This window comes from Netta rufina (genome assembly GCF_964035555.1).
Source record: "Netta rufina genome assembly, chromosome: 12".
In the NCBI taxonomy this organism is placed as follows: Eukaryota; Metazoa; Chordata; class Aves; order Anseriformes; family Anatidae; genus Netta; species Netta rufina.
Window position 1 is genome coordinate 3,305,990 of NC_140135.1, and position 14,015 is coordinate 3,320,004.

Below are 14,015 nucleotides of genomic sequence, written 5' to 3' on the forward strand. Positions count from 1 at the left end.
AAAATTCCAGTCTCTTATGCATTTGTTCTTAGACTTTATAGAAAATAGCCTACTAACTGTTTTTTAATATCTGGCTTTTCTACTGCAGTTTCAAATGCTTGTAGCTTCTGTTTATACAAAACACTCTCAAGTGTTTCTCACAGCTTGCTTTTTACTTGCAATTCACAGGAATATTACATGCTGTACAAAACAGTCAAGCTGCTGCTTTCATGAAAGATCCCCTTTGGATATTTTTTTGCTTGCATGCTTGACATTTGCATTTGGCACTTTGCGTAGATGTGCCTGGTTACTTCTCATAGGTTATGTTGTGTACTCCTGAGGGTCCAGAGGCCATTGTTTGAAAAATCACTTAGTCATACAACAGTATTTTCAAGTGATAATCTCATTAATTATTTAAAATGTACACAAGTGCTTTTTGTATTTATATATTCTTTCTTCTTAGACTTACATGATATCTTTTCTAACATATTTGCAAAATTTCACAGAATTTCTCCTTTTTTTTTTTTTTTTTCTTTCTTTCTGTGGTTGGGAGGCTGGGAGTTAGTAGTTGTGTAAAGCTGTAGATGTGGCTATTAGTTCTTTGCTTTTCCAGCTTTATCCCCCCTTATTTTACAGTCTGCAAACACAAATAGAAAGGCTGAATGCACAGTCCCCTCCACACAGAGGTTTCTTAGCAATGAAGAAGGCCTCCTCTGTCCAACCCAGAAAGATAGCACTCAACATATTGTATGACAAGAACTATGTTTTCTTGTCAGAAACAGGAAGAGCGATTGCGTATCCTTAGGCTCACTGTTGTCCATTTTTACATTTTGGACCCTGCCGAAATATAGAAAGAGTTGATGACGTGCAGATCCGGAGGCATTTTAAGTCCTATCCAGATAAGACTGCAAGACTTCTGAGATCTTGTACTGTGGCAACTCAGCCTCTCCCAGACAGGGACTATTTGTCTTACTGTGCTGAATAAGAGACTAACCGTGATGGTCTTTGTTTTTCTAACACAGATACATTGGTTTGGGGTAAGTTTTAAAAATCAAACCATGCAAGGAAATATGTGTGTGCACAGCATAAGCAGTTATCTGCTACCAGTAGTGAAATCTTGTTTCTCTTAATAGTAGCAGCTTAAATAATAAAAACTGCTGGAAATATTGGTTGTGATTCCTGTCTTCTCTGATGTGAAGCTCTGTAAGGGACAATTGCACTTAGAGCAAGCGGCAGCACCCTGCCCAATGTCACTAGGTGGCAATGATGCTGCGTGGGCTCGAGTGGTGGCTGCAGAGCACTGGCGCCAGGTGACAGGGCGGCCTGTGCAGCATTTCGTGGGAAGCTGCCCAGTCTTAAAGCTGGCCTGATGAAGAAAAGGAACAGGATTATGCAAGTCCGATTTGCAATGCATCCTGCACCTGCTGCTGTTTAGTCATTCCCAGCGCTGCGTTGCGCCAATGCAGCAGTACTGGGCAAACCCAGCACCGCAGGTTGTTGTTAGAAAGGGCTGGGGGCCCTCTCCTCAGATCTGGGGTCTCTTGGCTCCCATGTGCACCATAAAGAGATGCTCCATGGAGCACTGTAGCCTAAAATCCTCATCAACAACGCTAATCATTTCTAGCTCGAATGCATGAGCTATGAGTTCAGACCACAAATGCTGTGCGAGGCCTGTCTGCAACAGCTGATTTGCAAATACATCATTCAGCATTGAAAAATAGGATAAAATAGCTAACACATCCTCTGTATCTGGTTCAAAGGACTGATGGCAGCTGTACAAATACCCATTGCTTTTTCCCACCTTGTACCCAATATTGAATTTTTAGTTCCAGGTTTTAGCAAGCAAAGCTTTGCTGTGATATTGCAAAGGCTTCAAACATGCCTGAACTTCCCAACCACACAGATTTTTGCTAAACCCTTTTGATATCCACTTTTGGGCGGATTTTTATCCATTTGTAAAGGGAGAAGACTGTTATCTCCTCCTGGCCATGACAAGCAATGTTTGTGCGGTCACATTAGAATGTATAAAAAATTTACCAAGCCCCATCAGCAACTTCTTGCAGATACCTTAATTGACTATAAGCATTCCTTTAGCCCTTTGCACTCAGAAATGCAGTGTGGTGGCTCCTTCCCCTGTGCTGTGCCCCCCTCTGCACTCCCCAGCCCTGGAACTGCTGCTGGTGTTCCTGCCGCCAAGCAGTGGGGCTGTACAAGGTCTAAAAATCCAGCCCAACAGGGAGAAATACTGTTTTTTTGTCAGCTCAGCTTAGCAAATCTCTCCAGCTGCCCACTGACACGAGGTAGAATGTGTCCACTTAAGCTGCCATAAACCAGGCTGTAGTAAGCAACAGTACCACTGTGTCTTCTGCCCTGTGAAAGACACTTTAAAAGTGGTTTTTAGATCAAAGCAAAAGCTGTCAAAAAAAAAAAAAAAAAAAAAAAAGAAAATTTCCAGCTGAAATAAATCTGAGTAGTACTTTGCAGTTTGGTGCAATTGCATCCCTTTCTCTCCTAACCTATGCAGTGGTTTTGTAGTATTGAAAACCTATAAATAACCTGCCCAGAACAGAGACAGATGGTATCTCACAACATTTTGAATATTTGTGAGTATCCAGAAAGCAGTTCAGTGCAGTATAGGCTTGAACTCTCTTTAGAGCTACTTGAAATTGTTTCTTCACAGACTCAATGCCCCAAATAAATTATCTTAATTATCTTCAGTGAAAGCTTGTTCCTGGGGTTTGCTTTCACTCTGTCATCCCTAAGCTGATGGCAGGGTATTTGTAAATGTAACAGTTCTTGCTCAGAGGTTTTAGTATGCACCAGGATTTCCTTTAAGTACAGGAAACGTGGAAGGATGCTGCATGCGTATTGCCTCCATCAGCCTTGCAAGCATGGCAGATGCATTGCGTAAGCCAAAAACTACCACTTCATTGCCCTTTTCTTCTGTGGAAGTCCTTTTGCTGCCAACCTTTTCACCTACTTTTATTTGCCAGCACCCACTCACTGTGGAAGACCAGTTCTGCTTAAGAAGCTGGAGTAGCTGTGCTTCACTGATTGCAGCCCACAGAGGATCTGCTTCTGACCCCTGTGCTTTGCTGTGGTGCTTCCCTGCCTGCCTGGCCATCTTTCTTCCTCATCCTGCCATCAGCCTTCCTTTTCTGCAGCAGTCTCAAGCACACAGCTGCCACCAAGTTGTTCTTCCTTCCCTGCACTTACACTCATTACATGGGGCATCCTCTTACACACGGTGTTCAGAAGTCTGAGCTGCCTGAAATGTGGTCTCCTTTCCGCAGTACCCTCTCATAACTACACACAGGAGCGTTTTTTTTTCCCCGGTGTTTTACCATCTTCATGAAAGTCTCTCACAAACCACAGTGTAAGTTAGGTAGGGTTCCTGTAACCGTCAGTAAGGCTTTTACAGAACAACACCAACGACAGAGGCAGGCTGTGTCCCACTCCAATTCTCCTATCTCCGTTTTCCCCTCGCCGTCGGGTTCTCTGGGCTCAGGAGGGACGTGCCAGGAGAGCTTCTCACACATGGGCTGAGCGTTATTTATTATGATATATCAGAAAGGCAGTCGGCTTTTCTTAGCCTCTGCACATAATGCAATTAGGAAAAAAATAAAAGGTTTAGATTCCTGAAAAGAAATCATCCTTCCTCCTGTATGTCCTCCCTCAGCCATGAGTACTAATGGGGCCACTGATAGAATAATATATTTGTGTGGTGAGGACAGGCTACAAGAGGAGAGAAGGGGCTGAACCGTCCCCTGCGACGTGGCTGAATTTGTCCTCGTGAAGGGACAGAGGGCGAAATGTGTTGTTGGCAGCAGGCGCGGGCTGGGAGCTGTCAGAAGCAGCTGGAACATGCAGACTGTGTCCCGGCTTTTCGGGGGCACGGGGCTCTCTGCCTGCTGTGGGAATGCCGCAGCGGCATGCAAGCGTTTTGCTGAGTAAGTGCGGTGCGAGCTCCGTCTGTAAACAGGGCACTGGGGGAGAGAACAGGGCTGCTCGCCCCGGGCTGGGGCTGTCTCTCGCAGGCATCCAACCTTCGTGGCCTCTGTGGGGTTTTGTAAATCGGTGTAGGGCTGGGCTGTTAACTGGACACTTTGGAGTTAGGAGCCAGCTGAAATTGTACATTTGATGGCTATCAGAGAGAGTACAGCGTGGTAAAACACCGTTCCTAACTCTGCATACAACTCCTAGATGCCCCTGTGAGGTTTTTTATGATTATTTTTGTTGTTGTTTTACGAAGAAGACACTATATTATGTACATAGGCAAGAGAATAGGAGCTCAATGGCAATGCAGTCACCTTCAGCACCCAGCTATTCTGTCACAGCCAGCTCTGCAGCTTCAGTGGCCAAAATAACAGAGGTGCTCAGTGCTGAGGGCATGCTAGCTGAAAAAGATAAGGAAGGACAAACAAGAGGCCAGAAAAAAGGTACATGGGCAAAAATGCTCACAACGATGGGTTTCTTCTTTTGTAATATAACACCGGCAAGTACCAAACAGAAAACACAGGTTATGTGACTGGGAGCACATCTTCCTAATCAGTGTCCCAGGAATGTCTTAGTGCTGTTATTTCAGTTGCCTGAAGATGAATTCTTAGAGAAACACAGTGAGAAGCAGAAAACAACAATATTGTTGGTTACAGAGAAGGGTAGAGTAAGAAAGTGCAAGTCGGTTTTAGTGAAACAGTGACCAACGGAGTAGTGGATACCAGCTCCGGGCTCTGCATTCCAAGAGCGAGATGGAAATAGCTGGAGAGAATTTGAAGGGAAAAACATAATATTATTCAGACACCAGTCAACAATCCTCATAAACAGCTGCAAGGGAGCTCAACCCACAGGTTACAGAGGAGAAGGTAAGAGGTGATGTGATCCCTGTATGTGCTTGATATTTATTATGGTGGACGTGTTTAATATACTAAAAGTCACAGAGAAGAGAAAATAACTGCAAGGTTAAATTTAGATAAAATAAAATGTAATTTACTCAATAGACCACTGGAACAAGCTATGAGGAAAGGGTTTTCTCTCATTGTTTGGCTCCTTGAAGATCAGATGAGGTAGCTTTTTAAAAGATATCCTTTAGTCCAGGCTGTGGGAAAACATATTTGCTTGTGGGAATGCCAGCCTAGGTTACTCTGGTGTCTCTTCCTGCTTTGATACCCACAACTTTGTGAACCAAATAAGTCCTCCTGGTCCTTCCTTTCCCCTCCCTCCCTCCTGATTACTCTTCTTTCCACAGGGAGGAAGGATTTTCACTGCTCTCAGCATTCATCATAACCTTATCTGCGCTGCAATAATATGGAAACGGGCAAGTTTAAATAGCACGCTTGCTTCAGTCAGTTGTCTGTAGGGTCATGAAGGAATTTCCCATCAAAATGCAATTAGCCAATTTATTGTCTTCTCTTTTACTAGTAGCCAAGTGCTATTTCTCTCCAAAACATCAGGAGAGGAGCATCACTTTCACAACAAGCAGAGAGCTCTTGGGTACCAGGCTGAGGCGAGCTGCACCCACATGTGGTCAAACTGATTGAGCCCATGCTGGTCTTTGCTAGGGGCACGTGTCAGGTTAGTCTGGTGAGGACTTCAGCACTTTGTTTTCTCTGTCACAATGGCTACTGTTAATATCTACGATGGCTTCTCAACTTATGATTTTATTCTAGGAAGTTTCACTGGAAGAAATAAAATCTCTCAGCAGACTTTGAAGATTTGGTGAGTCAGGTTCTGCTCTTGTACAGGAAAAAAGGAAATTTCATCCTTATTGCAAATTATTTTTTCGTTTTTCCAGTGGTCAGTAATTTTTTTGAGGCTATTTCTGTAGCTCTGCCTACAGCCGATTTGGAGAGGCAGGCACCACTGCCTGGAGGCACCCCCAGCCAGCAGAAGCTGTTCTCTTCCCAGGAAGCACCAGTTGATGTGTAAAATAAAAGCTTCACAAATGAGACAAACGAAGCTAAGCAAACAGCCAAAAATCCTACAATTTCAAGCCTTTCAGCATTGCAATAAAATTAAGAACTTTTTTTTTTTTTTTTTTAATTGGGGTTTGCTAATGATTTCTGCTTGTATACTTGAGACATCCTTGAAATCTCAAACTGAATGCTAATGGACAAGTGCAAAAGCAGGAGCTAACACAGAGCACCCCAAGGGTTCTGCAGGATTGTTCAGCCAAAATTGACTTTCCTCTGGTATTCTTTCCCTTCGCTTTCCACTTGGTTTCCAGCCTCAGCTCGCTCTCTACAAATGCCTTCATTTGGTAAGACTTTTAAAACAAAGACCCTGGCATTCACCATCCTGGTGAAGAGTATGCTTAAGTGAAGGATGTTGTAACTTGCAAGTGGTTGAGAAATTTGTGCACAAAGCAGGGCAAGAGTGAAATCCCTCCTCTTCCAGCAGGGCTAGATACCGCTCATTTTGAAGCCTGCTCTTGTCAGGCACGTACCCGGGTGACACGTTATCGGCACAGTGAAACCTGCCAGGCTAAGAAAATAACTTTGGAGCACAAATACCAAGAAGGCACAACAACGTTACCCCCACATGCTCTGTTTAATTTTGCTTTCTGGCTTCCTGCATTTCCCCCCAGTTTATGGGCATGGTGAGCAACCTGCCGTGGCTTTCATTTACCCTGAACATGCTGGGGAAGTGTGGGCAGGAGCCACCGAGGGAGCAGCCACACGGCCAGCAGGGAGCTGAGCCGCTGTGCTCCTCCTGGGCACCACAACTACTGCCCAGCATGTGTTTTGGGGACAGAAGTGACAATTTAAGCAAGTGTTGATGTCTTTTGACTCCCTGCATCACCCCTTTGGTTGGTCACGCACGAATGCGTGGTAGGCCACGGTGTTCATCGTATCAGGAAACGAGTCTTGATCCTGCTGAAAAAATAACCTTCTTCATTTTGATTGTGGACTTGCTGCGTTCCCCAAAGTCACTTTCCTGGTTCTGTCCATCACCGACCTGTCCTATCCCTCCCCGTCTCTTGCGGCACCGCACGGCGAGAAGCATGGGGGAGCTGGCGGGGCCCCGACCGGTCTGAAAACGATCTGGGGAAAAACGGGTGTTGTTGGGGCACTGCGGGGACAGCACATGAGGCATGCCCCCCTGCCCTGCCCTGCTGAGGCCCCACCGGGAGCGCTGCGTCCTGGGCACGGCAAGGACGAGCGGGTCCAGAGGAGGCCACGAGGATGCTGGAGGGGCTGCGGCAGCGCTGCCGCGGGGGAAGGCGCAGAGAGGGCTGGGGCCGCTCAGCCGGGAGGAGCCCGGGGGGGCCTCGCTGCAGCCTTCCAGCACTTGAAGGGGGCTCGTGGAAGGGACGCGGGCTGCCAACGGCAGGACGCGGGGTTCGGCCGCGGTGCTAGGAGGGGACTCCTCATTCGGGGGGCGGTGAGGCGCTGCCCGGGCTGGCCGCGGCCCCGGGGCTTGACCCGAACCCCCCGGCCCCGGCCCCGGCCCCGCGGGGCCGCCTCGGCGCCGGGCTCCGCGGCGGGGGCGGCGGCCGGGCGGGGCCACCCCGCGGAGCCGCCCGGAGCCGGGGGTGTCGCGGCGGCTCCCCCCGGCCTCCGTCACGTGCCGGGCGAGCCGCGGGGTGGCGGCGGCGGAGGGAGGGCCGGCCGGGCCGGGGATCAATGTCATGACTTCCTCCAGCGCGCCCCGGCCGGGGGAAGCCGCTCGCACAGCGCCGGGGAGGCCGGGAGGCGCGGCCCCGCGCCGGGGGGAAGATGAGCGCCGGGGACGTGGTGTGCACCGGCTGGCTCATTAAGTCGCCCCCCGAGAGGAAGCTGAAGCGCTATGTAAGTGGGACACGGCGGCCCCACGCGGGGACGGGGCGCGGGGGGGAGGGGGGCGGCTCGGGGACGGACCCCTCCCGGTCCCCCCCGTGCCCCCCGAGCGCTGCTCGCGGGATGCGAGGCGCCGGGCTTGGAAACCGCAGCTCGGCTTCGGCCGGCGCTGCCAGCGCGGGCGGCTCCGTAACGGGACTGCGGGCGCGGCTGCTGCGGGGAAGGGCAAGGACATCCATCCCCCTCTTGGGGGAGTAGGGGGGAGAAAAGGGGAAAAAAAAAAGGAGGGGGAGAAAAAAAAAAAAGGAGGGGGAAAGAAAAAAAAAAGGGGGGGAAAAAAGGGAGAAAGGAATAAAAAGGAAGAAAAGGGGGAAAAAGAAAAAAGGGAAAAATAGGGGGGGAAGGAAAAAAAAGGGGGAAAAAGGGGGGAAAAGAAAAAAGAAATAAAAAGAAAAGGGGAAAAAGAAAAAAAAAGGGGGGAAATAGGGAAAATGAAAAAGGGGTAAACAGGGAAAAAGAAAATAAAAAAGAAAAAAGGAAAAAGAAAAGGGAAAGAGGGGAAAAAAGCAAAAAGGGAAAAAAGGGGGAGAAAAAAAGGAAAGAAATGAAAAAAGGGACATTAAAAAAGAAAAAGAAAAAAAAATGAAAAGAAAAGAAAAAAAGGAAGAAAAAGGGACAAAAAGAAAAAAAAAGGAAAAAGAAGAAAGGAAAAAAAAAAACACCCTGATACTTGACATCCTAAGTCCCGGCTTTGTTCCGATGCTCGGCGCTTTCCGTGCCACGGCCGCGCTGCTGTCATGCACCAGCTCGGTGCACGGGGGGGCGGCCACTGGTGCAGAGCGCTGCGGGGGGGCTTGGGGACCCCGGTGGTCCCGCGTGGGTCGCGGTGTCCCCGGGCACGGCCGTGGCCGTGGCCCGCCACCTGCCCCGGCTGGGCTGCGCGCCCTGCGGGGCTGTGCCCACGCGTGGCCCCACCACTGCCCGCAGCGTTCGTCGCGCTCGCTTCTGGTTTATCAGCGTTTTTCCCCGGGCTGCTGATGTTGGCTTTTTGTCGTGGCATGAGGAATAGCCGCCCAGTGAAGAATGCGGTACAGACAGCGCCGGGCCGGGTGCTTTTCCTTTCTGCCTAAGAGCGAGGAGAAGGGCTCGGCTTCTGCTGTCAGCATTGACTTTTAACTTGGTGGAAGGCAGAGTTTCTTCTCTTAGATCATAGCGTGGCATTGAAACGGCTGAATATTGCTTTGTTCCACTAACATTTTCCAGTTCGAAAATAACTACGCTGATGTGTCTCGAGGGAGCTGCAGATAAAATATGGATATCTAATTTTTGTTGTATTTTATAACGAGTGTGCTAATGGCCCTTCAGAGCAGACACCAGACAATGCAAGAGCCACTGATTCACCCAGCTGGTGTCATTAGTAACTCTGTCAGTGAAGCTATTTCTGATGACTCAATATTCATAAAAGGGAGAAGCAGAGAAAACAGAATGTGATAAAAAAAAAAAAAAAAAAGGCTGGGATTTGAAAGCCCCCATTATACGGTTGCGAGAGGACGGCCACAACAGGGGCTCTGCTCAGCCTGCAGGGCTCTGCAGCCTGCTCCGCTCCGATTTTGCACTACAAAACCTGGGGCATTTGGGTCTGTGTTACTCTGCAAACAAGAATCACTGGATTAGCCTGATCTCTGTGTATTAGGCTTTGTTTTCTGGTTAGGGGGATAAACTGCTCTGTAATAAAGCAGAAAGAAATCTGCTGTAAGTGCAGTAGAGGTTAGTGCCCTTTCTCATCTGCCTGGTGACACAGGCGATGCTACAAACCAAGTGCAAATCGCCTTGGACCTGCAGGGAGCTCTGTTTTTCACTTTTTGTGTAGTTTCACCAGCACTGCAGCTCGGGCATCATGCGCAGGGTGGTGGGCAGCCCATGCTGAGCCACCCTGGCAGCTTAAAACCGACACGAGCTTGGAAACAAAGCCTGTGTAAAACGACTTCGGGAGGTGTTGAGCATCAGCTGCTCACAGCAGCCTGGCGTTGGCTCTGCTCCTGAGCAGCCAGCAGGCATAAATCCCCAGCTTTACTCCAGCCCTGGGGCTCAGCTGGCACAGCCCAGGGTCTGGGAGGGAGCTTCAGAGGGGAGCTTGCCCCTGCCCATGGGTGCCCTGCTCCCACCGTGCTCCCCCAGTTGCTCACACTGGGTCATTTTACTTTTCCCTGAGCTCAGCATCAGGCCCGGGGCTTGCTGCCTGATGAACAGATCTGTTTGCAGTCCTCAGGCTCTTGCCATAAAGCCCAGTTAAATTCACTGGGATTTGTGGTGAGGAGACTGGGATCAAATGCTGAATTCAGGCTGGGAGACTGGGAGCTGCAGACAGCCCCCTGAAGCCAGTGGGAATATTTACAGTGCTTATAAAATCAAACCCAAGTGCCTTTGCAAAATGGGACCCCAAAGACTGGAGCATGCCCTGCTTTATGTTTGTTCTCTGATGAAACCAATTAGGTTTTCTACACATAAACAAGGTCGGGATTTGGCTCTAGGTGAGCAGGACGTTGTTTTCCAAACTTTGAGAAACGAAAAGCAGGTGTTAGGAGCCTGTATTTTTCCTGTAATGTCTTACAAAGCTGATGCTCTCAGTAGTGCTATTCTTAGAAGTGTCTTATCATTCCCTAACAAAGGCTGCTCTCTTACATGTGCAGGAAACGAACATGAGATTAATTACCCGCGTGTAACTTTCTGTAAAAACACAGCGCCTGATGCTAAATGCCGAGAATTCATTACAAAGCACAGGGAGCCTCACTCCAGCAGGCAAATATGCCGAGAGTGTTTTCGTAGCATGCAAAATTCTGACACTGGAGACATGAAATCTGCCACGCCAGCCTATCTTGGAGAGGCAGAGGACTCTCCCGGGAGAGCTTTTGGTGTTTGCTGCAGTTCTTTGTCCCCCGCATGTGACCTGAAAGCTGTGCTGCTCTCCTCTCGGCTCCCGGGTTCCTTCTCCCTTGGGGCTAGGGGTACTGGGGGCTCCCCAGGCTTGGGGGAGCTGGGTGTGGGGCGGGCAGGAGGGGAAGAAGCTGCTCCCCAAAACTGGGAAGTGGCGGCAGTGGAGGTGAAGTCTGTCCTGCTCTGACTGAAAATGCGAAGTTTCAGGCACACTCGGCCCTGTGGAAGGAAAACCTGGCCCCGCTGGAGATTTCTGTTATTGGAAATTAGGAAATTGGATGTCGTGGGAGAACCTGCTCCAGGTTTGATGGGTTTCTGAGTGCCCTGTACTAAAGCTAAATACATCCAGCCAGGGGGGCAGGTTAGGCACAAAGAGCCTCGAGGGGAAAAGGCGTTTGTTAAGAAGAAAAATCAGAAGGCTCAGGATGGTGTTGTTCACATGTCCCAGTTCTGTACTGTTAGCCTTGAACGGCAGGTTTTTTGGTGCTTTTCATATTGAGATACAGCTGATCACTGACTGATAATATCTGTTTTCTGCTTAGTGGAGTCAGGGAGAATAGTTTCATGGCCTAGAAGACAAGGGAATTGCTGCAGCCAGTGCAAAATGTCACTACCAGGGGAAATAAAGGCACAGAGAGGGTGCAGAGGATGATGCTTAATGAAGCAGGAGCTCGATGACATGCAGAAGACACGTTGTTCGTGTGCTGATAAGGAGAAGGAGACTGAATTTTTAGCAGGTGGCCAGCTTGAACCTGTCCTCAACTCAGTGTCCTGTTATTCCTTGTGCATGGGAGCAGCAGCAGGAGTAGTCAGCAGCCTGCCCAAACACCCCTGAGTTTGGTGGTTTGCAGGAGCAAAGGGTGATGGACAGATGCTTGCTCAATGTGACTCAGTGCAGCTCCACTGAAGGCAGCACGGCACAGCTGTACCCCAGCTGAAGAGCTATTTTTAATCTGCAGTACTATATGAATTGATGAGGGAAGACCACTTGCTTGAAAAAGACAAGTTTCCCGCTTTACTTCAGGGACTGCATTCTTCAGACTATATTGAAAATCAGAATTACTTCTCAGCATCTCTAGAACAAGAGTCCAAAATGGACTTGGGCAGAAAACTCAATATTGCACTTCTTAACTCTCTGCTCATTGAGGTGCCTGAGCTAGAAGGGCAAACAGAGGGCTTAGCTAGCCCTAAATGAGCTAACTGACCAGGCTGAGAATAATTTATGAGTATGGCATCTATGCAAGGCCATACAGGATGTCTGCAGGGAAGGTTTGGCAACTCAGGCCAAGTTTAAGAAATTAGAGACCCCATACCTCACAGAGGTACTGCTTCTATGGCAAGGTTCACAGAACCCAAATCAGCAACAGCGTAAATTAATGTTTTTGGCTGCAAAAAGGTAGGAAAATGGTGTCCCTGCTGCTGTCTCTGCTGGAAGGGCCATGGGAAGGGCACAGCAGGTAGCAGGAGACAGTCACTCCTGCCTGGGGGATCAGCCATGCCATGACCATGCACCCACTGCCAGGGTTGTACGAGGTAAGAGAATGTAGACGACTTCTCCATTTTTAGCTGAAGTTCTGTTATTTATCAGGAGAACAAACGGGAAGTTACTGGCCACTAAGAAGAAAAAGTAAAGTAGAACTGTGGAAGAGTTTGCTCAAGTAATAGGAACAAGACTCCCCCAGCATGGCGAGGGGTGGGTGGGACGCGGAGCGGCTCTCTGGTCTAGCAAGGGCTGGTGTCAGCAGAGGACACTGCCACCCTCATCTCAGAGAAATCCCCGTGTGCTGTATGAAGTCAAATACTTCTGCTGCTGCTTTGGGATTTGGGGGAATTCTCCAGAAAACAGCTATAAAAGAAAAATCTGAATTTAACTTCTATCCATCAGCCTTTTTATCCAAATGTGTCCTGCAAAGCCTCACCTCTCGTGCTCTGCCCCTCTGAGCAGAGTTATGGCCACCTTTCATACCCTGGTGGAATCAACATCTCCGGCTCACGCTGAAATTACTGAGGTTATTTAACCAATTTATGCTAGTTTGTAACTCTAGTTTATAAGGCGGATGGGAATAAGAGTACCCTGTGATGGAGAAAGATCACAGAGTTATTTATCTGCCTGCAGTTTTAAGCTTTGTACCTATGTTTTTCCTGTTCTTACTTCATTTTAAAGGCCAACATAAATTATCTCTGGCTTGTATATAGAGGAAAAACTGAATTTTGAGAAAACTATATACCAGATGAAGACTTCCTTAGTATAGAAGCTCCTGTGTTGCAGACTCTACATCCCCTTCTTTGTGAAACCCTGAACAAATTGATCTCACTGGTAAAATACCAGCAGAAAATTTATTTTAGGGAGGAGTTTCCATCATTAAACATTTTTAATTAGCTCAGTGCAAATCAGACTGTGCTCCAGCATTTAACCATGTTTTGGTAGGTTAAGTGGGATGTTTATTCTAGACTATTTTCTTCCATTTCAAACATGTTTTGGTAGCTTAAATGCAATGTTTAATGAGATAGGCTGACTTCTAAGAAAAAAATAATTTCTAAAAAACACTGCTGTTCTTGGCAACCTGAGTATCAGAATGTTAAGCAGAATGATTTCCCTTGGACTATTTATTTGGGTGGGGCAGTAATAGCTCTGAAGCCCCAGTTTAATCTTTGCCTACATGTTTTCAGTGCACAGGAATGTCCAGCTATTGGTTTCTATTCAAAACAGAAACCCACAACTTATCAGGTCTTTGCATTCAAAATAGAGACTTTAAAAAAACATGCTTGTTTAAAATAGAGAAGGAAATGTTAGCTTGAGTGGTAATTAAACTTGTGATGCAATCAAACATATATTAGAGGAAAAAAGCATTAAATGTAGCACTTTGGTGAGCCATTTGTTGCAGCATGAAAACTGTAATATGAGTAAACACATTGCTTTTATCAGCAATGCATCAAAATGCTGTGAACGTGCATTATGCCTTTTTTTTATTATTTTTTTAGGGAAGGGGAGAAGTTTACCCTTATAATGTTACTCAGTAGAGAAACAGTCACTCCATTTGCTTGCTCGTCCTTTTCATTTGAGTTGGAAATGAATTAGCAATGAGATAAGACAAGAAAAAAATGCCTTGTTTGAAATAAAATTTGCATGTCAAAACATTATGTGCAGCCAGATAAAATAGATTTTCCTCTTTCTCATTTCTTGTTGAATAAAATTCAAGATTTCAACCTTTTATTATTTTGAACTTTACAATATTCCTTACTTGTTTTAGTTTGTGTTGCATCAGAAAAAAAAAAAAAAAAGCCCTAAACATATAGCCATGCAAAGTTCATTTTTAAAAAACTGCT

At 47.4% G+C, this 14,015-nt stretch overlaps 1 protein-coding gene across 2 annotated transcripts in view; it reads left to right on the forward strand.

Moving 5' to 3' along the window:
* The first annotated feature begins 7,629 nt into the window (after positions 1 to 7,629).
* GAB3 (GRB2 associated binding protein 3) overlaps positions 7,630 to 14,015 on the forward strand; it is a 54,071-nt gene continuing 47,685 nt past the window's right edge. For both annotated transcript variants that reach the window (XM_084294240.1, XM_084294241.1), the window contains exon 1: positions 7,630 to 7,766. In XM_084294240.1, the coding sequence (XP_084150366.1) occupies positions 7,695 to 7,766 (72 nt within the window). In that variant the 5' untranslated portion in view covers positions 7,630 to 7,694. The remainder of the gene's footprint in view (positions 7,767 to 14,015) is intronic.